The following is a 22490-nucleotide window of genomic DNA, read 5'->3' on the forward strand; positions in this document are numbered from 1 at the left end:
GCTCTGCGTTCGTGGCGTCACTGTCCTTCAGAGGAGGAGATCAGCAACATGAGGAGTGAGCTGGAGAAGTACGGCATCCAGATGCCAGTCTTCAGCAAGATAGGAGGCCTCCTGGCCAATGAGCTCTCAGTGGACGAGGCTGCACGTAAGTCGCATCCTTCGATTGGATGGGTTGATGAGCACATATGATATGTGTTAGGGTTTTTATTCGCTCGATGGCTCCCCACATTGTTTGATGTTGTAGGGAATGTCTATGAACAATGTCACATACATAACTATATTACTTTCTGAAACCGTACTTGGATACAGACTCATACAATTCAGAAGATCATTAGTAGTATTAGTGTATGTAAACCGATATCACTGTAATCTTTGTCGAAAATATACATTGAACCCCATTAAAATGTCACGAGCGACCTCGGCCTTCCTCAGGGCACACCAGTGTGCTGGGGCGGGGAAACCACTGCGTCAGTCTCAAAGGGCGCCCCCTTGCAGCGCACCTCCCAGACCCTCTTAACGCCCTCTTTCGTCCACAGTGCACGCCGCCGTAATCGCCATCAACGAGGCGGTGGACAAGGGCCAGGCGTCAGGCACCCTGGCCGCGCTGATGAACCCCAACGCCATGCTGAAGCACCCCCAGGAGGCGCTGGCCCAGGACTACCAGGACACCCTGAGCCGGGCCAAGGCCCACAAGGAGCATCAGTCCTCAGGCCGGGTAGGTCTGCACTCACACCCCTCACCTGTGGGCGCGCCACAGTCCTCCCTGTCGGGAATCAGCTGTCTTCTTCCAGGAGGATTCCATAACGTCATGGGAATCTTCCGGATTAAACCACTTATTTTCGCCGTTATGTCGGGACGTCAGATTCCGATTTGATGAAACGGATGAGTTGGAGTTGAGTGATGAGCGGGCGCTGGGCTCTGACAGAGCAGGCCTCTGCTGAGCCTCTCCTCTGGGCTCCTCAGCACATTCCACAGGCTGCAGTGTCAGCTCAACTATACCAAACATTCCCCCCCCCCCTCCCACAATGCCCCACACAATCCACAGTCACTCCTCTCGTTCTCCTTGCCAATTCTGTACCAACCCCTCATCTCGTATCTGTAACGCCCTGAATCTAAACAAACGGGATTTGGTCACATTGATGCGGTTTTGGTTTTGCTCAAAGTCAATGCATTTCAGAATGTATTGACATGTGCACAAATGATGCGTTTTTGATGAATCGCCTCGAATGAAGGCTGCGTCCAGGGGTTAAGTGTTGTGCGTGTCCCCCCCCCTCTCCACAGCGCTCCTCTGTCTCAACAGTAGAGAGGGATGTTTATGAGGAGCTGTTGACACAGCAGGAGATCCAGGGCTGCACCGACCTTGTCAACGGTGAGAGATGGAGCGTTGTGTATATGACCTTAATACATTAAAACTCCACAGGACGCCCTACTGTGAAGCCAATACATTTCTTGTGTAGACCCCTTCTTATTTATTTTTATTCTACTTGCCAATAAATCAAAAAAATTAGGAAAAAATATAGAATAATTGAGGGAATATATTCTATAGTATCTTTTAATTGTTCAATTCAACAAATCATTTACAATAGTTCATCAATAAACATGTAAAACACGTGTAGCTAGAAACCACAAACGCTCCGGGAGTGTCTAAATCATAGAGCAACGTGTTTCCCCCCGGACCTCCAGTCCAGGCAGCGGTGAGGGATGTGAACCAGGCGGTGTCGGCCCAGGACGAGGCCTCTCTGCTGGCCGGACTCCGACTGCCGGCCCTGGCCCTGCTGGGTGTCCAAGACGCCAACTCCCATTGGTACATGGAGCACTTCAGCAACTACAGCCAGCATAAAGCCAAGGTATGGGGAAACTGGGCCCCAACAGGAGGGTTAGTTATAATCATCACCCGTGACGGTACATAAAGTGTTGCTTTATGAGGTGGATACCGGGTAATAGATGGATGGGTATTAGTGACTAAACGGCTGATCTCTGATCAATTGAGGCTGCTGCTTTGTCTGCAGGAGGGAGGGCAGGTCATGATGCTGGAGAGAGAGGAGATCCAGAGAGTGGTCAGCTCCTGCAACGACTTTGCTGAGGCAGAGAAACGCAGTAAGTGTGTTTGTGTGTGTGTGTATCTCAATAGTTCAACATTTAACCGTAACTAGTCTAGTTGGTCTTTTGGGGGAGCAGGACAGCCTCGTATAGCGGGGGGAGGGACGGGGGAGTAGCTCTTGTGGTTCTGGGGTTCGACTCGGAACCAGGGAGAAGGTTCTGGGTTTGACCCCCAGTGTCCACTGCACAACCTGGCATCCTTGAGCAAGATGTCTAACCGCTACCTGCTCCTTCGTCTGTCTGAATTCCCTGTAAACTGCTTTGTAAAAAGGCCTGCGAAATTTGTAGTGAACACTCTCAGTTGAACCCTCTTTAGGTGGTTCAGTTATTTGGTGTTTGGTGGATCAAAAATGTAACGCTGATCATCGAGAATCGTCCCTCCCTGCAGAGCTGGAGGCCATCGAGGCCATCAACGTGGCCATCCGGCTGGGCGACGCGGAACACACGGTGGAGGAGCTGCTGAAGCCTGAGGCCCAGCTGACCATCGTCTACCAGACGGCGGCCAACTTGTACCAGGCCGAGCTCTTCAGCCTCCAGCTGCAGGGCGGACGGGTGAGACGAGAACCCACCACAGCCACCGCATCTCTAGGGACGCTTCGGAACAGACAGTCCTCCAACATGCCAAAATTGGAAATAGTTTGTACATGAGGCGAATCTGGGAAATATGCACACTTAGTGTTCACACGTTGTGCGTGTATGTGTGCTCTCAGTCCGGCTTGAGCCACGAGGAGCTGAGCGTCGCCGTGGAGATGCTCTCTGCGGTGGCAGTGCTGAACGAGGTCCTGGACACCAAAGACCCCCAGGCCGTGACGGAGCAGCTCACAGACTCCCCGCTGGGCTTCAGCAACATCGACCAGGACAACCTCAACAGGTAGCGTTGGGACCCCGGGTAGGGCTTCGTCCCCACTCAGGAACACCTTAGTCTGGTGATCCTGTCCCACACTGTCAATGTGTCCTGTGTATCTCTGTGACTTCAGAGCCACCATAAAAGCCGAAAAATAAAACGAATTCAAGAACATCACTTTAACAACATTTATTACCTTTTGTCTTGAAAAATTAATTTTCTAGCAATTAATTTGGGACGAGCATTTCTAGCACTCTAACCACTTTTTTTCTCAAGTGAAACCTGCGAATGATTCACAGATATGCGGACACTCTGATTAGCCTGCGGGCCGACGCCCTGGGCGAGGGCAAGGAGTTCCTCACGTGGAACGACGTCCAGAAGTGCGTCGACACGGTCAACGTCCAGGTCCACGAAGAGCACGAACGTAAGCGGCCGCCACGCCATTGTCTCAGACGCTTAGTCCAGCCGGCACCTCAAGCTGTCGCACATTTTTCCCCGAGGCGTTGAATGTACCGTCCCGCCTCTTCCCCCTCCAGGCATCATCGCCATAGCGGAGATCAACGAGGCGCTGAACTCGGGGGATTACGAGATGACCCTGGTGGCCCTGCTCCTCCCCACGGCCAAGCTGACCGGGGTGAACCTGCCCACGGCCAAACACTACCATGACGTGCTGCAGGACTCCAAGAAGCTCCTCTGCCAGGTAAGGTGCTGATCGCTTTAGAGTCAAAGCTGAGGGTCTGGCTCTGTCGTACACACTCTAACGCTGGAGTAACCTAAAGTCATGGAGAATGAGAGAATGAAATGCCTGGACTGATCTTTTCTCTGCGGGATGGTTCATTTACAGCTTGCGATTGTTTGGGTTACAATGGTGAAAGAGTCAAAAGCTTCTTAGATGTGGTATTTATTTTGTGTCTTTTTGTGTATACAATAACATTGGTGCATCACAATCACAATATCAGTAGTAATGCCTATCTTTTTCGATACTTGTATTCTATTCACATTCAGAATTTGCCTAAACATCAAATATACATAGTATAGTTAATAGCTTAATTGCAAATGTTCTCTGGTTCCCTGGACAACAAGGGGAAAACAAAAGAAAGCCTCAGTGAATCCAAAACCTGAGCAGAACATAATGTTCTCGTTTCCACTCCAACGAGTTTGTTTTTGCGGTACCCCCTGCTGTGCGAAAACAGTGGGTCGAACGAGCTGCTATTTAAGACTTTTGTTCACACACACACGCACGCGGGGCCCACGCGCACGCACATCCCGGCGGTACATCCACACAGCTGTTCACAAACAAACAGGCACAGCCTGCTTCACATTATGACGGCGGGCCTCCGCAGCGACAACCGCCCGGTGCTGAACTTCAGCCTGGAGGCCGGCGTCTTGGACATGAGCACGCACAGGAAGGGGTCCAGGCAGCTGTGGAAGCAGCACAGACACACGGCCAGCCGGTAGTGGCCGTACAGGCCGTCGCCGCCGCCCGACAGCAAGCGGGTGTAGTGGGCGAGGTGCAGCGCGCCACTGGGCAGGAAGCACGCCATGAAGATCAGGAGCACCAGGCTGCTGACCCGGATGAACGGCGCCCAGTCGAGGAACGAGCGCCCCAGGTGGTAGATCATGGCGGCGTGCGTGCACACGCACACGGCGAAGGGCGCCACGAAGCCCACCCAGACCAGCGCCAGCCGGTAGGGCACCAGCCAGGCGTGGGAGCCCTCGCCCAGGGGGAGCACGTCGTGGCAGGAGACCACGCCCAGCCGCGGCACCACGTAGCTCTGCCGCACGGCCAGCTCCGGCACCACGGCGGCGGCGAACAGCAGCCACACGCCGAGGCAGGCGACCAGCGTCAGGCCTCGGCGCGGCAGCCGGCGGTACAGGAAGGGGCGCACCACGGCCAGGTAGCGCTTCAGGACGATGCAGGCGATGGTGTGCGCTGAGCAGTAGATGTTGCCGTAGAACAAGGCGGTGACCAGCCGGCACGCGGCCTCGCCGAACACCCAGCCGTCGCCGCTGAGGTGGTAGTGAACGCGCAGCGCCAGCGATGCCAGCAGCAGCGTGTCGGACAGCGCCAGGCTCAGGTAGAGCAGCGCCGGGGTGAAGGTGCGCGCCTTGACCCGCAGGAAGGCCAGGATGTAGACGTTGGAGGGGATGCCCACCGCCATGGCCAGGACGTAGCAGGAGGGGATGACCCAGGAGCTCACGGCCCCCTGGGTGTAGGCCGCGGCGGCGTCCCAGGGGTCCACGCCCAGCTCCGGGGGGAAGGAGAACGACCCTCGCTGGGAGGTGCAGTTAGTCTCGCAGGGGTTTCCCTTGAAGGATTTCGGGTTAAAACCGCCAGTGGTGTTTGCCTTTATTTGATCGATGTTGTTTCCTGTTCATGGAGGGATAAGCAAAGAAGTTATTTTAGAAAAAATATATAGATAAGAAATTCCCCCTTAAAATCATGTACTCTATTTTTTTATTTATTTTTTCTGTAGTTATTATTTTTGTTTAATTTGAATGTAATGTTTTAAACGACAGCTGATCAATTGTTTTGTTTTATAAGAACTTGCACTGAAAACATTTAGGAAATCATTGAACCATTTAACAAGTAAATAAACCAAAAAATAATTGGCTAATTAATGTTTAAATAACAGTAGTTTGTAATCTTCTAAATATTAAATGCATTATCACTATTATCAAACAATTTCGTTCATCATACTATTATCACCAAATATTTAAATGAGGCTTGTTCATTTTTGGTACCAAAAACCTTGTTATTGGTGTTAGATCATCAGTTATTCTGAGTCTGATGAGGCGAAGAAAAGCAAACCACTACCCTGGTAAGCACAGATATGCCCGTAGTTCCCATCAGCTACAAACAAAACTTTTGACTAAGTTTAACTAAGTTCTCAAACATGTTCATGAACTGAAGTTCAGCTGTCCACAAATCATATAGAGTAAAGGTAAAACTGGATCAAAGGTGTGACTTACCTTGATCCTGAAGAGTTCTCCATGCCATCAAACAGAGCAGGAATCCTACAAGCTGGGTCTTGGCCATGTCGCTCCCTCTCACCCGCTCTCATTGAACTCACTCAACAACGATGGGAATTCTCCACTGGTGAACTTTATCTTTGTTTCCCATTTTCCTACCGTCGCGCTACAGTACCTCCATCCTCTCTCTGTCTCTGGTGCTGTCTGAGGCCCGGGCTTCCCGCTGATATGAATGTGGATGTTTTTGTGTGTGTACGTGAGAGTGAGAGCCAGCTAGTGAGGGGGAGAGAGAGAGAGAGCGAGAGAGAGAGAGGGAAAGAGAGCGTACAATACATTGGACTGGTTTCCTGTTGGGGCTTGATAACTGAATTCCTGCCTGCGTCATACATGGTTGACTGACTCAGGGGAGACTGGATGGGCATAGTCTGTAACCGATTATGGACAGCTGTCCCACAATTGAGTTAGATATTGCGTACTAGGGTTATTTCTGTAATTCTTAGGGTGCGGTTATGTGTCATTTTTGGTTTCCTCATGTCATTGCCTCATTTCTTGTAAACTTGCTTAGCTGGAGAGCTACTGTTCCCTTTTTTAAATTTAAATTTAAAATAATGTTTTTTTTTCGATGTTTTCTGTTCCTTCCTTTCCTTCCTGGAGGCCGTTTAGCGAGGGGATACACCCCATTTCCTCTTCTGACGCTTTCTAAAATTAGCCTGAGAGGCCAGCCTCCTATGGGGCTTCATAAACAAGTGGGCTGGAGCCTCATCAGACGTTTCTTTTTTTACCCTCAAAACTGTGCCCGGAAGCAAGTGTTTATGTCTTCTGATGTCAGTGCCTTGTCCCCTCGGGCCTCACCTTTGTACAGAGGTCAGATGGAACTGTTCTCATTGTGTTGGGTGCTGTCCTTTTTCATACAAAGACTCTCTAAAGCCCCTTTCACACATAGTTAATGGGATAACCCTTGGATAACCTTTCAGGCACTGCTGGTGATTCGTCTTGTTTACACATGCAGCTACGTTTTGGGACATTTAGGTTTTTCGCCCTTTCAAAAGTTGCCTGGATATATCAGCAGATGGCAATATTGTTACTGCATCTCCTGAAAATTATTTGCACGTTAACTTCTAGACGATTCAAATACTCCTCAGCAGAGTGTTGTGATTGGTTGGAGAGAGCCTTGCGTCAGACAGATGTAACCCTTGTCCTGCCTCTCCCGGCAATATTACTGCTCTCTTCCACAACCCAGTCAAACCGGCAGTGATCTGGAAATGTTGCCTTGTCTTGAGCAGGCCACCTGCTTGTTTTCCCGGGATATCGATCCATGTTTCCATTCACACATGAACTTATGCAGGATATCTTTTGGAGAAATTGTTGTTTCCTTACATTCATTTATGTTTATCTTTAAGCTGGCAAGATGGGACGGATTAGTTTTGTTATTGCGCTTGTCTTATCGGCAGACAGATAATTGCTTTTGTTGTTTTGTCTCGCTCTGCAGAATTCTGGCGATGAGTCAGCAGTGCTATGGCTGGACCAGATACAAGAAGCCATACAAGCAGCCAATCAGGACGAAGAAGAGGCCCTCGTGTGTACGTATACAGTCACATGTCCCACCCCCGTCCCTTTTTTTTTAAACCCCAAAACATTTCCCACACTTCGTTATCTAAAACGTCCCCGCACCGTTCGTTTGTTATTTCCACTCCCACTGATTTCGGGGGTCCCATTCTCACCAACTGTCACTTTAAACCCCTCGTGCCTGGCAGTGGCCTCGGCGGTGGCAGAGATCAACAGGACGGTGGACCAGGGGGTCCCCGAGGACACACTACAGGCCCTGCAGGCCCCCGGCGCCGCACTCAGGGGAGTGCTCCCGGAATGCGCTGACGCCTACCAGACCGAACTCGCCCAGGCACAGACGGACCCCGCCGACACGGGTAACTATGGCGGTCAGGATCATCTATTAGTTTGGGTCATTTGTAGCGATCCATGAGTGCGATGCCTAATCCCTACCGGATCGTTAATGTATACCATGACAATCACTTTGCTTTGGATAGAAGTGACTGCTGCATGACTAAATAGTCAAATAACTAAATAGATTTATTTACCGTCTTCGTTAGGGTTACCGGCAAGGCCGGATTAACCATTAGGGCAACTGGGCACTTGCCCAGGGCCCGTGACATCAAAGGGGCCCTTGACAAGGTTTTTTTTTTTTTTTTTTTTTTTTTTTTTTTTAAAGTGCAAACATACATCTTCAGACACCACATAACACGACAAAACCCAGATACGTGTGACAGACATGTAACATATACCAAAACATAAAGAATTATACGGGGACAAGGACAGATTACAAGAGGGTTTGGGGAGGTGTTTGTGAGAGGGAGAGAGTGAGTGAGTGAGTGTGTGTGTGTGTGTGTGTGTGTTTGTGTGGCCAGATGCTTTCCTCCGGCATCTCCGACCCCCAACGCGATAGAGGTCACACCCAAAGCACCTTATCCCCCCTGATGAACCCCCCCCTCCCCAGGGCAGCCGGCCCTAACAGCCATTAACAGTGGTAATGGAGGTGAGGCCTATTAAGTTAAGTTAAGGCCTACCTAGCTGTTTGCTGTCAAGACAATTGAAACTTTCAATAAGTACTCATCAAGCCACCAAGTTCTGATGATAGCGACTTTACGATTGTTTGGGGGGGGGGCCTTGAGCCTTGTTGCCCAGGGCACAGAAAATTGTTAATCCGGCCCTGGTTACCGGCCATTTCGACCTTTGAACTGACACACGGCTGCTTTCCTTCACCCGGCAGCCGTGCAAAACAAACGGTTGTTAAAGCGTGCATTCCCTGCCTCTCCTCCCAGGCAGCAGTGACGGCGTGTGGATCCGGCACTGCGTCAAGGACAGCTATGACTACTACTACAACCTAGACAGCGGAGAGGGCACCTGGTTGGAGCCAGAGGGCTTCCAACAAAGAGATGGCCAGCTCAGTAAAGAGGAGATCCAGGTACTAGGATCTGGCTTATACCTGCTAAATAACACTATGGGAACTCTTAAGGGTTCAGTTCCAATCAACTTTATTCATAATGCATTCAGCATTTGTTTCATATACATTATTTGGTTAAATGTGCTTTAGATAGTCAAACATGAGGTCGTCTCACAAAGCTGACTTTTGATGGCCGTGATATTCATAGACGGCTGGCAGACGAGCTTGAATCTGGGTTTAACAGTCGATTACATTTCTTTGGCTTCAAATTTTGTTTGACCAATCCTGTTGCTGGAGGCAGGGATCTAAAACTCGTTATTGGAAAACACAATTTCGGGTGATGGTGGTTATCTGTAAAAAAGTGTCTATGCAGATGTCCAATCAACATGAGCAATCTGCATCAATACACTTATGAAAATCCACTTCTAAAGGCTTCATTCAAGTTTTGTGAGGTAAAATATCTGCGTAACAAACAGGAAACTGTGTAAATCCAGGCCTAAAAGTCCTTGTTAGTGGCCCACCATTTTAATAATGGGTAATTGATAATGTTTCCCACCTCTAGACTGTTGTCAACTCCGTGACGTCGGAGTTCAACAGGGAACAGCTGTGGTTGGCCAATGAGAGCCTGGTGACCTTGCTTCAGGCCCGGGTCAGAGGTTACCTGGTCAGGAGGGCTCACACGCAGCGGATGGAGTATCTACGGCAACAAGAACCGCACATAGTCCGACTACAGGTACACCATCGGAGAGTATGGATGATTACTGCGAATAGTATAAAATAATACAGCATTTAATCCCAATTGAATTCATGGGAGTCCCAAATTATGCTCATTGTGGTTCTGTACTATACATATGAATAGAATCTCACATAATATAAAGATGTATGTCGCTTTTATTTATGTTTTGAACAGTAAGTAAAATTGTCTTCTACATAATACACAATTTTAGAAATGCACTAACCATTTAAACGATTTTTTATAGTTTACACAAACTATATTTTATAACCCAATATCTCCCTTCTGTCAACTTGTATGATTAATAACAAGTGAGTGAGAGGATTTAACTGTCTTTTGATTGTTACTTTATTTCTTATTTTCCTGTAGGCGTGTCTGAAAGGGTATAAACAGAGAAAGCTGTATAAAGACAGACTGGCCGTTTTGCAAGGCAATGTTGGATCGGTGGTCAAGGTAATTAATTTTAACTTGGAAAAGCTTCCTAATGAGCTTTTACACTTATTTCCCGCACACATGAAATGAATTGCATGAACTGTCAAATATGGCCCAATTGAAAGACACTTGTTTCCTGTTCAGCTCCAGTCGATTGTGAAAATGTGGAAAGCCAGAAGCAAATACACTCAGAGGCTGCAGTATTTCAGAGAACATGTGAGTCACAGGATTTCTCTCCAACTTCCCTGAAAAAAATTATAAAATCTATGGATAATGTATGATTTATGTATTAATGCAGTGGTCCTCAATTATTTTCTGTCATCACCCCCCCTAGGAGACAGAGATTTTTTCACGCCCCCCCTGATTTGAAATAATATTGAGAACCTGCTGATATTGATCTATTTATCTGTACAAAACCACTGTATGTGTTTGCACCAGCATTCTGCATGCAATCATCTTATTATCAAAATAGATTGATAAAATTAACGTAAAACAAATTCTAAGATCAGTTTATTAACTCAATTTGTAACATTTAAACAAGACTGCTTAGTCTGTGTGAATCTCAAAATGGAGAAACGAGCAAATGGGGTTTCACTGGGGTTTGGATTTAATTCAAAATATTTGTAAACAGTAAACATTGGTCACTTGTCAGCTTCATCAACTTATTCCCTTTCAAAAATATATATGACTTATAACCATAACTTTTTTGTGTACAACAATATTTAATATTAACATATAATTCAAATAAAATAAAATGAGTAATTAATAAAAAAATAAAAATAAAAAGTGCCCCCTGACACCTCACGATTTGAGAAGCACTGTATCAATGTCTTCCAACACTTGTTTTTGTTTTTGCTTCCAGGAAAAAGAGATCGTGAAGATCCAGGCTTTCCTTAAGGCCAACAAGGCCCGGGAGGACTACAGAACGCTCAGTGAGTCAGCCCTCCTTCCCCTTCCCAGCCGCCTCTCTGCATGTTATCCCCTCCTGGGGTCGTGACCCCTTCATGTGCCTCTGCCCCTCACAGCCGGAGCCCAGGACCCGCCTCTCTCTGTGGTGCGCAAGTTCGTCCACCTGATGGAGCAGAGCAGCCTTGACCTGCAGGAGGAGCAGGAAGTGACACGTCTGCGGGAGGAAGTGGTCACCAAGATCCGATCCAACCAGCAGATGGAGAAAGACCTGAACCTGATGGACATCAAGATCGGCCTGCTTGTGAAGAACCGGATCACTCTGCAGGTTCCTAAGACTCTTGATAAACACTTGTGTTCATTGCTTGAATGCAATGATTGAAAGCCGTCCTTAAAGGCTTATTAGGGCCGTGATTGGTCCGCTCACTAAAACTCGACGCAGAACTAAAACAGGTTCACGACTGCTTCGAGGCGACCGCGTGGTCCTTGTGGTGCGTCGACGAGGAACCATAATCAGCCCTTTAGCCTCGCACTTTTTTTTCAATCATAACAATGCATTTCCTTCTTCGTCTGTGCTATTGTGTCGGTTTCCGGTGGACAGGACGTGGTCTCGCACAGTAAGAAGATGAAGAACAAGAAGAGCAACGAGGAGCCGGACGCCGCGGACCGCTATGGCATCAAGGGCCTGAGCAAAGACAAGCGCAGGAAACTGGAGGCGTACCAGCACCTGTTCTACCTGCTCCAGGTGAGCCCCACGCCCGCTGGCCCTAAGCAGCTCATAGTGTCCCTCTCCAGTCACTACACTCTCACAACTGACCCGGTGGTTGAGCGAGTAGGGTGACCTTGTCATTAACCTCTCGTTTACATGCTCATGTTTACCGGCACACGCCTCCTCTGCTCGCTCCCACAGACCAACCCCTCCTACCTGGCCAAGCTCATCTTCCAGATGCCCCAGAACAAGTCGACCAAGTTCATGGACACGGTGATCTTCACGCTGTACAACTACGCCTCCAACCAGCGCGAGGAGTACCTGCTGCTGAAGCTCTTCAAGACCGCCCTGGAGGAGGAGATAAAGTGAGAACCACCGCGCACGTACCACGCTTGTGTTGTTTCAGTTCTTAAGACATTAGGGACTTGTCATTAATTAGTTATTCTGATATGGCCTTTCTGATAAATCCTCTAATGAGGTCGTATAGGGTTAATAGCGGCTTTAGAAAATGTTGACTGAAATGGCAGTCCTAAACGACACGCGAGCATTTCAAATCTAGAGTCAAATCCGTTGCACAAACCCGACTACAAGAAGCAATCAAATAAAAGGTTAACATAAAAGTTAGTTTTTTTTTTTTGTTTTTTTTTTAAGTGTTGGTCATTCATTAGTCATCAACCCGTGATATGGTTTATTTCTCAGCCATTTCAGCCATGCCATTGCCCCGGACAGCCCCTTTGACACAAACTGTACCCTCTGCGTCTCCCGCCCAGCTCCAAGGTGGACCAGATCCAGGACATCGTGACGGGGAACCCCACGGTGATCAAGATGGTGGTGAGCTTCAACCGAGGGGCCCGGGGCCACAACACTCTCAGGCAGCTGCTGGCGCCCGTGGTCAAAGACATCATCGAGGACAAGAACCTGGGCACCAACACCAACCCCGTGGACGTGTACAAGGCCTGGGTCAACCAGCTGGAGACGGCCACGGGCGAGGCCAGGTGGGGACTCTCCTCCTTTTCAGCTGGCATTACCACAACCACCTTTCGGTTGCAGATCGATTGTTTCCTGTTTGCAAAAAAAAAAAAAAAAAAAAAAGATTATTACATGCTATTACATTTAGCTCAATTCGTTTTTTTAATTGTCATTATTTTTAAATAAGGACTATTTACCTGTCTGTCTGTGTATCTATCTATCTATCTATCTATCTATCTATCTATCTATCTATCTATCTATCTATCTATCTATCTATCTATCTATCTATCTATCTATCTATCTATCTCTCGATATCTTATTGCACTGTGTTATGTAAGTGCATGACCGCAGATGCTCTTTTGGAGGAATAGTCCAAAAGCAAAGAAAACAACATGGCCTGAGATGTCCTGTCCCTCTCTGACCTCCTCCCCCCTGTGGCTCTCCCCTCAGCAAGCTGCCCTACGAGGTGACCCCGGAGCAGGCCATGGCCCACGAGGAGGTGCGCAGCCGGCTGGAGGCCTCCAGCCAGGCCCTGCGCGCGGCCACAGACAAAGTGCTCGCCTCCATCGTCTCCTCGCTGGACAACATCCCGTAAGTGACCGGCTCTGTTTTGGTGTCGAGGTCACAGTTTCCATGTTTCCGTTCTTTTTTTGCCTTGTTCTTAACTGCCTTGCCTAACTCCCATGGATGGTTGACTTTTTTTGGTTTGTTTAAGATGTGAAAAGAATACACAACATTAACAATATTTGATATGAATCTAAACTGACTAGAATTGTTTAAAGAGTATTTTGAGCGGAGCAATCGTTAGAGGGACATTTCCTCGTGACGTCCACTAGATGGCCCCCATGTCTGACACATTTCATTGGTATCAGTGGACTGATGGGGATGAGAAAATACATACCAATACATTGCCTAAAATAATGAAACAATTTCATCTATTTCACCCACACAGTTCAATTTTTATGTTCACCATCAAATGTAAGCATCACTAACGGTCACCCAGTTTTGCATGTTGTTTTGGTTTGTGTTTGACGTCCCACCATGCTGTTTTGTGTTGCTGCATGTAGCTATGGCATGAGATACATAGCTAAAGTTCTGAAGAACAGCCTCCATGCAAAGTTCCCCGACGCCACAGAGGATGAGCTGCTGAAGGTACAGGGCTCGTCCGCTCATCGTCGTTCTCCTATCATCTCTTATCGCACACTCTTATCATCTGTCTCTTCTGCAAACTGGGCTGTAGGCTTCTCAATGCATACACATGTGTTGGATTCAATATTTCTTTCCTCTATTTACAATCAGACATTCAGAGTTGATAAAAATTACTCATTTTTATTACATAATACAGTGTAGGAAAAAGTGTCTGTTCAGACATCTAGGAATTGCACAATCATACATCACGTTACATATATATTTATGTATACTTTTTTATGCAAGCACTTTCCTCTTCTCACGTTTGTGTATTGTCCATACAAGTACGTCGAGGCGTAGGCGGATTGCTTCGGGCCATCGATTGAACTCAAACTGTGACAAGCTGCGTTCCCTCCGCCCAGATCGTCGGCAACCTGCTGTACTACCGCTACATGAACCCCGCCATCGTGGCGCCGGACGGCTTCGACATCATCGACATGTCGGCCGGCGGGCAGCTGCACTCGGACCAGCGCCGCAACCTGGGCTCCGTGGCCAAGATGCTGCAGCACGCCGCCGCCAACAAGCTGTTTGAGGGGGAGACGCACATGACGCCCATGAACAACTACATCTCCCAGACTTACCAGAGGTTCAGGTGAGGGGGAGACACCCATGAACAACTACATCTCTCAGACCTAGAGAGGTTCAGGGGAGGGAGAGTCACACACGAACAACTACATCTCAGACCTAGAGAAGTTCAGGGGAGGAGGAGACACACATGAACAACTACATCTCTCAGACCAAGAGAGGTTCATGTGAGGGGGAGACACACATGAACCCCTACAACTCCCAGACCTACGTAGGGGGGAGACGGATGCTGTACAGACACATTTGTTCTAAGCCTTAAGGTTGCAGGCCAGAATGTAAATGGAGGCAAAAATCCCTTGGACATTTTTAATTACACATTTTTAGGGTAAAGCCCAAAAGAAATTGCCTCGTTGGGACGGACTAAAATGGGGAATGTATTTCTGTCATGTTTAAAGCAAGCCAAAAAAAAAAAAAAGCGAGCCTCGTGCTCCGTATGCTTTGCTCCGTTGAAACGATATGATCAAAAACAAAATCCACGCCCTGCCGAAACAGAAATTGAAAAAAGAAAGAAATTGCCTTGTTGGGACGGACTAAAATGGGGAATGTATTTCTGTCATGTTGAAAGCAAGCCAAAAAAAAAAAAAGCGAGCCTCGTGCTCCGTATGCTTTGCTCCGTTGAAACGATATGATCAAAAACAAAATCCACGCCCTGCCGAAACAGCTGTGTGCGATGTCCAGCATATTTAGCAGTCGGGCTCAAGCTTCGTATGTGCACTCTGTTGAAATACATAGGTTTAAAGTATGTGTTGCCATCAATTGAGAAGTAAACCTCCCATGATTCAATAGATCATTTCTGTGACGATGAGCAGGAACTAGAATCATGTCAGGTTACTGACATCGGTTAAGAAGGGAAGTAGCTTTAAGGTGCAGACTTATCTGTGACCTTTGCCTTATCTTGTGTGGAAAGGATAGTGGGTGTTTGTAATTGTTGTTTATCATTTTGCGTAAGCTTCATTTCCTGTCTCTCTGGCTGACGATGCAGTATATCCCGCTGACCTTAGGTTAATCTCAATAATAAGATGGCTAACATTGCACAATAATAAAGAAAGAAAAGTGTATCTCCCAAATTTACATCTGCACGTGTTCGAGACGGCAGGGCATCGCTGAGGGCCCTTTCCATCGTTTTAGGGATTCCCACAAGTGACCAAACGATACATAACATCCACAATCGGTTTATATTATGTCATATTATATTGTCCCAAAAGGGAAACTTTCTTTGCAACAAGGCATGATAGACGATACAAATACAGATGCATAAATTATGTAGAAACATCTGAACAGTGCTATTTTCAACACTTTTAACAATGTTACTGATTTAATACAGCAGCCATTTACTAGTTATTGAACGCATTTACTGGTTGCCTGTATCTGTCACTTATTGTGTGTTTATTGCTTGATATTGTTTTTTTTTTTGTCATGTCCACATTTATTTTTATATATATTGTAAAGATAAATATCGATGTTAATTCAACTCAATATTCAGTTTCTTCTCCCCACCAGAACCATGTAATCTTGGCACATGGGCACAAAACGTATAATTTATAATAATTATAGAATAGTTTGAAAAACGCTTTTGAGTAGAGTAAAACAAAATATAACCTGTTTCTCTCAGCTCTGCTGAACTGAGGAAGCGCAAGTCACATTTTCAAATGAACCCTTTTTCAACTCTTTCTCTAATGGTTTTGTAAATGGTCCTTTGAGGGTAATGGCAGTATTCACACAACAGAAAAGGCTCCCCGGTCAACGATACTGGGCAGTTTATGCCCAATCCAAAAAAACATTCTGCCCGGTCGAAGAGTCCCTGGAGGGAATGAGATGAAATGAGAGTGTGATGAAGCGAGTGTCCCGGTGAGGGTGAGGGATGGCTTGTACTGACGGGCAGCGGGAGGAAGTTCGCCTGGGACAGGAAGGCACCGCTAAGGGAAAGCGCTCGCTCAGCAGACGGGGGGGGTGACGTCTTTCAACACACCTCCCCAGACCAGCCATCACCACAAGGAGGTCAAAAGGCCGCTGACGCAAGAGTAGGAGGTCTTGGATCATCCCGGTAAACGCCTCGGCACCCTCCTGCCCCCACTTTATGCTTATCACGCTGCACACAAAATCTCATCGTTTGCCACGATTGTCATAACCGAGGCTTGTTTGTTCACATGGAAACCGCTGGCCTTCAAATGTCACAGTCTGATAACTGATAGGTCCCACTCACTTCACACCTGCTCAAAGTAAATAACTGAACTTATCGATATCTCTCCGAGCGTCAGAGAGACCCCAGGTAACCTCTACTGTGTTGGAAAACAATGGAGCAGCACTGTGAGATTTATTTAACTTTAACAAAGATTGAATTTTGTATATTATAATGGACCCTTAATTCCATTGTCCAGACTAAGCGTTGATCGAACTGTAAGTAACTAACGCTAACTGTAAGCATATTCTTATAGTTACCATTTTTAGAAGGCACAACATTTTGAATCAATTTTGTAAAAAGCTAAAAAGGAGAGAAAAGTAATCACTATTTTACATAATTTTATACATGAAAATGTAACATGACTTCATGATGCCAAAACGTACATGCAGTATTTTGATTGTCGTGTTTTTTAAATGTTTCGCCCCAGTGTGAATCCAATCTTGAATATGACCTTATCCACATTAGGTCTGTCTGAGCATACCGATAGTAGTAGAAAAGTTTTCTTTTTGCAAAAGCAGAACACTGTTTTAAAGGAAGCCACCGTTGCTATGATTCGGGTCAATGATTAGGGAACAACAGTAGTACGAAACGGCCTCCCTGAGCCGAGCTCTTCCTGCTCTGGTTTCAGTTGTTCGCTACAGAGGTCACTCCTGGTCAAACCCTCTCAGTGCGAGCCTCCACTCTCAGCACCGTTGAAGGTGGAGAGGTGTTTAGTTAGAGGAGAGGATGGGCGTGCTGATTTGAAATGTGCCGTGGCGTCTGACCTCCCTTCCCTAATGTGCTTCGCAGGCAGTTCTTCCAGGCGGCCTGTGACGTCCCTGAGCCCGAAGAGAAGTTCAACGTGGACGAGTACTCTGACATGGTGACGCTCAGCAAGCCCATCATCTACATTTCCATAGAGGAGATCATCAACACTCACTCGGTAAAAACAAAGCATGTGCAGCTCCTTTTTTGGAATCGAGACACCAAGAGGTTAACAGATATTCTCTTGTCGTCGGCCTCACCCGACCCTCCAAAAGAAAACAGACCCTCCCCACCTCACCGCATGATTTGATTTGAACAGATGTTTTTCTCAGCCTTGATCTTGTGCCCGGAACAATAGAGCATCCATTTTACTTTCTTTCCCATGATGTTGTTAGGGAGTGAAATGAGGATATGTGAAATAGCTGTCCTCTATCTACGACTGCTATCTTATGACAGATGTAGTTTTCAAAAGCTGGGAAAGGAAGAGCACATGAGGATGTATCATTTTAGCCAAATTTTCTGGAACCTGATAGCTGTTCATTGTTGTATTTTGTAGGCATGGTCGCAATTTTTTTTTATGGCCTAGGATATCCTATTGATATAATTCTTCATGTTTTCTGAAATGTTATTTCGTTTTTGAACACATTGCATCCTCAAGCATGCTCTCAACATAATAACCTAACCTCTTTCAGGTTGTTGAAAGGGAGATCCTATTGTATAATTACTATGTCAGTTTAGTTAAGAGAGTTACGTGGTGATGGTTAAGGTATTCAAACCCAGAACTTGCCTGCCTCCCTTTTATCCGTCTCTGTTGTAAGGCAATGAAGTTGTAATGTAATATACCATATATTCTAATTGTATTCTAGGTGAAGCAACGCTGCATGAATAAAGTGCATCATAATGTGATTATTGTCTAGCTGCTGCTGGAGCACCTGGGGGCCATTGCTCCCGACCGCAGCGACCTCCTCCATGAGCTGCTGCAGGACCTGGGAGAGGTCCCAGACGTGGAGGCACTGCTGGGTACGCACGCATGCACACAAACACACACATGCACGCACACATGCACGCCTACACACACGCCTGCACACCTACACATGCCTGTACACCTACACACACACCTTCACATCTACACACACACCCACACATCTACACACACACCCACACACCTACACACAAGCCTGCACACACACACGCCTGCACACACACGGCCATATTAATAAATTCCTTTTTTTCTTTTATATTTATATTTAGTCAATTGTTATAGGTTTGTGTGTGTGTGTGTGTGTACTATATACTACAACGGTTTTCTTCCAGGTGAGGGGGCCCTAGATTCTAACGAGTCTAAAACCAACAGAGAGACCACCCTGAGCCAGCTGGCCAAGACGGAGATCTCGCTCACCCTGACCAGCAAGTTTGAACTTCTGGAAGGGGATGACAAGGACCTGAAGAGTCTAATGACAAAGTATGTCCTCTTCATAACCAAAGTATGCTTTCCAGTCATGGGGAAGAAGATAAATTGTTCTAGCTGCTTCTGTGGTCTGACGCTAGTAGATATCACTAGGTGTCACAGCGTGGGTTTTCAGAGTCTCGCTATCTCTTCCTGCCAACACAGGAAGTGCTGTGGTGTCCGGGTTTATCTCGCCTTTAAAGATGCAGACATTTTATAATGACTGTACAGATGTCCTTATTCATGTTAATGAGGTTGGTGTGTTAAATGTGCAATTATTCAGAAATCCTCAAAATGTTGCATTCATTCAATGTCGAAGTGTGTTTGGAGATTAAATGAGGTAAGACATTTGTAACAGAAACTAGAAATAAGTCCTTTGGGAGTCTTTGTCCTGGATCTCATGAATAATAGTTGTTAGATTTCTACTGAATAAGTCACAATAATGACAATTAACAATTATAAACAGGATCCTACTTTTGTGTTGCATTTGTCGGAATGTAAATCATTGGTTTCCTTTACGACAACAAGAAACTTAAACCAAACGTTTGATGGTTCTGTTCCAGGACCAAGAAGCTGATCGTGGATGTGATTCGAATCCAGCCCGGCGAGACACTAACTCAGACCCTGGAAACTCCTGCAGCTGCTGCACAGGTGACTTATCCTCCTCCACTTCTGAACACCCTGGTGTCTAGCCTTAAATAAACACTTGCATCGCTCAATAAAATGTGTCAAAGTTCACGGGTTGAGGGCATTATTCGTTCCTAGTCTCAATCCCCATATTCTGGACCCCCCCCCCCCCCCCCCCCACATCCAGGAATCTGAGCATGCCCAGATCGTGGAGCGCCGAGCGGTGCAGGACGCGCAGACGCCAGAGGGGCTGAAGACCAACCAGATGGTGCTGGAGGACGCCCAGCTGCCCCTGGAGCAGAAGAAGAGAAAGATCCTGAGGAACCTTCGCACCCTGGAGCAGGCCGGCTGCATCGCCGAGGGCAACAAGTACCAGGACCTCATCAACGAAATATCAAAGGTGAAAAGGGGCGGCATGTAGCTCGGGAGGCGGAGCGGGTTGGCTAGTAACTAGGTTGCTAGTTCAATCCCCAGCTCCTCCTAGCGGAGTTTCGAGGTGTCCCTGAGTAAGGGACCTTGCCCTAACTTCTCCCGACGAGCTAGCTGTCGCCTTGCATGGCTGACGCCGCCGTCGATGTGTGAATGTGTGCATGAATGGGTGAATGTCCGGCAATATTGTAAATTGCTTTGGGTGGCCTCAGGTTACAAAAAAAGCGCAATATAAATGCAGTCCATTTACCAAAAGCCCCTCGGCACGATGAAGGCTCGCTTCGAGCACATCCTGTGATTTGAAGCACGGTGAGAACGACGTTGTTTATCTCCACGTGTGTAGGACATCCGCTACCAGAGACGCTACCGGCAGAGGAGGAAGGCGGAGCTGGTGAAACTGCAGCAGACGCTGACGGCGCTCAACTCCAAGGCGGACTTCTACCAGGACCAGACCAACTACTATGACACGTACATCAAGACCTGCCTGGACAACCTTAACAGGAAGTGAGTCCTCCCTACCCTCATTGTTTTGAGCATGAAGTTGATTTTTTTTTTTTTGCGTTACGAACGTTGGTTATTGTCACGTTTTCCCTTACGTTTTTAGGACAATTTTTGTACATAATTGTTGCTGTGCGTTGTCACCAGGAACTCGCGGAGGTCCATCAAAGGGGAGGAGAAGGGCAGTAAGAAGCTGAAGCAGCAGTCCCTGAAGTACACGGGTGCCCGGCTCCACGAAAAAGGAGTGGTTCTGGAGATAGAGGGCCTGCAGGCCAACCAGTAGGTTCAGCTGCCTCTCTCTCTCTCTCTGGGAACTGAGGGAGAAACCCAAAACGAACATGCTTCCCTACTTTGTGGTCAAATTCTTCAGTAGTGTGACTCACACATTCACACATTCATACCAACAGGCCACATATGCCCTTACCAATTAAAGAGGCTTCTCTATCATCTTAGGGAGGGATCCTGAGTCTAGGGAGGCGTCCAGCTCATACAGGATGCCATTCATCATGTGTCAATTCTATAGATACGAGCGGTCAAGATGTTCGAGAGACCCAGAAGCTCAAGGCCACAAAAAAAAGTGTGTTCCCAACACATAGCCGCAAGAGATCAGCATAGAGTACACATATGGGTATCCAGGAGGGGGGAGTTCAGAACCATGCTTAGCCAATCAGAGCACATGAACAAGTCCACCTGTGATTGACAGGCAAGATGGCTTCCTGAACCGATCAGAGAGGGGATGCCCTGATTAAATGAGCCAGGAGCTAGCGGTCCTTAATCTAATTGGCTTAGATAATATTGTAGGCATGCGCAGAAAACGATTAACAATATTCTCACAGTGCATTTAAATCACCTTAAACTGAAGGACGTCTATGGCATTTCTTACAATTTACATTAAAATAATCCTTCTTTAATTTTTTCTATAATTTTTTCACTGCTACCTCCTCCCTTCTCCCTTCTTCCTAAAACTCATTAATTAAAGGGATCTCTCTCTTCCTCTCAATCCATTTGCCCTGCCGGGGAAAAGATGAGATATTGTCAACAGTGTGAAAAAGTTACATTGCGCAGGTCCTAATGTCAATACTCTAAAGGAATTGCACAGACAATATTTTAAATAACTGACATAAATGTGTTCCTTTTTTCCTTGAAAATGTTTCTCTTCAGGTTCAAAAATGTCATGTTTGAAATTGCGCCGAGCGAGGAGGTGGGAGACTTTGAGGTGAAGGCCAAGTTCATGGGAGTTGAAATGGAGAAGGTCCAGCTTCATTTCCAGGTAAAACTAAATACCTGGCTTACATTTTCCTCTAATCATTTATTTGAGTCACATTATTAGATAAGGTTCAGGAACTTATTGTTAACCTTCTGGGTTTCCTATGTGCAGGACCTGCTCCAGTTACAGTACGACGGGGTTGCCGTCATGAAGATGTTTGACAAAGCCAAAGTGAATGTGAACCTCCTCGTCTTCCTCCTCAACAAGAAATTCTATGGGAAGTGAGGGGAGACCAAAGCAACTCAATAAATATTAGATATTTTAAAAGCGCCTTCTAACAGTGGGGCCGAGATTGAATGTGTCTGAGGTGTGGAAGCTGACTGATAAGTTGCACATGGAAGTGCAGCGATCGTAAACTGGGGGACTCGACAGCAGTGGTGCTTCACACTGATTGGCTTATTCACTTTAAAACCAAAATGTAATTTTAATTAGTTTTTTGTGATGTCTAATTACGTTTCTTATGCTTGTTTTTTTTTTCCCACTGGGTGATTGTAAATGGAATATATGTATTTTAAATTGTAGACCTATAATGGTAGGCTATGAATGTTTTATATGTGAAGCTATTATGTGAAGAAATTATACATTGAATCTCTAGTTTTGACCTGAATTTAAAAGGGATTTAACAGAAACGGCCCTGTTACTCAGCATTGACCACTGATGTTCAGTAGTTTACCAGTGCCTTTTTAATTCAGAAAATGCATATCGGTCAATTTTAAAGAACGGAACTTTTTTAAATTAAAAACCTGTGCTATAAGATGATTATTTAGGTAGACAAAGAAAAGTATAAGTGATAAATAAAATATTTCTCTAATATAAAGTTGTTATTCAGTGCTAATAAATGACAAATGTCTAAATCTTTGTCTCTATCTCCATTATGAATGACCTTTCTTTCACTTCAAGT

The 22490-nt window shown here is 46.5% G+C and overlaps 2 protein-coding genes across 2 annotated transcripts in view; one reads left to right on the plus strand and one right to left on the minus strand.

Moving 5' to 3' along the window:
• iqgap2 (IQ motif containing GTPase activating protein 2) overlaps positions 1–22447 on the plus strand; it is a 35637-nt gene extending 13190 nt beyond the window's left edge. Inside the window, exons 7-38 of the mRNA XM_030359842.1 lie at positions 32–145; positions 537–715; positions 1282–1369; positions 1684–1847; positions 2010–2097; positions 2489–2652; positions 2811–2971; positions 3244–3368; positions 3481–3644; positions 7407–7497; positions 7672–7839; positions 8752–8894; positions 9436–9606; positions 9976–10059; positions 10183–10254; positions 10901–10970; positions 11064–11272; positions 11546–11689; positions 11855–12018; positions 12424–12648; positions 13073–13213; positions 13690–13774; positions 14173–14402; positions 17367–17499; positions 18239–18341; positions 18636–18783; positions 19332–19419; positions 19583–19795; positions 20168–20328; positions 20470–20601; positions 21484–21592; positions 21701–22447. Coding sequence (XP_030215702.1) covers positions 32–145; positions 537–715; positions 1282–1369; positions 1684–1847; positions 2010–2097; positions 2489–2652; positions 2811–2971; positions 3244–3368; positions 3481–3644; positions 7407–7497; positions 7672–7839; positions 8752–8894; positions 9436–9606; positions 9976–10059; positions 10183–10254; positions 10901–10970; positions 11064–11272; positions 11546–11689; positions 11855–12018; positions 12424–12648; positions 13073–13213; positions 13690–13774; positions 14173–14402; positions 17367–17499; positions 18239–18341; positions 18636–18783; positions 19332–19419; positions 19583–19795; positions 20168–20328; positions 20470–20601; positions 21484–21592; positions 21701–21814 — 4445 coding nt within the window. The 3' untranslated portion in view covers positions 21815–22447. The remainder of the gene's footprint in view (positions 1–31; positions 146–536; positions 716–1281; positions 1370–1683; positions 1848–2009; positions 2098–2488; positions 2653–2810; positions 2972–3243; positions 3369–3480; positions 3645–7406; positions 7498–7671; positions 7840–8751; positions 8895–9435; positions 9607–9975; positions 10060–10182; positions 10255–10900; positions 10971–11063; positions 11273–11545; positions 11690–11854; positions 12019–12423; positions 12649–13072; positions 13214–13689; positions 13775–14172; positions 14403–17366; positions 17500–18238; positions 18342–18635; positions 18784–19331; positions 19420–19582; positions 19796–20167; positions 20329–20469; positions 20602–21483; positions 21593–21700) is intronic.
• Positions 3829–6296, minus strand: f2rl2 (coagulation factor II (thrombin) receptor-like 2). Its single transcript, XM_030359844.1, has 2 exons — positions 5918–6296; positions 3829–5315 (listed from the first exon to the last, which is right to left on the minus strand). Exons 1-2 carry the CDS (start codon positions 5982–5984, stop codon positions 4261–4263), a joined length of 1122 nt encoding a protein of 373 aa, XP_030215704.1. The 5' UTR covers positions 5985–6296; the 3' UTR covers positions 3829–4260.
• Positions 22448–22490: the final 43 nt, after the last annotated feature.

This window comes from Gadus morhua, chromosome 6, assembly GCF_902167405.1.
Source record: "Gadus morhua chromosome 6, gadMor3.0, whole genome shotgun sequence".
Taxonomy (NCBI): Eukaryota; Metazoa; Chordata; class Actinopteri; order Gadiformes; family Gadidae; genus Gadus; species Gadus morhua.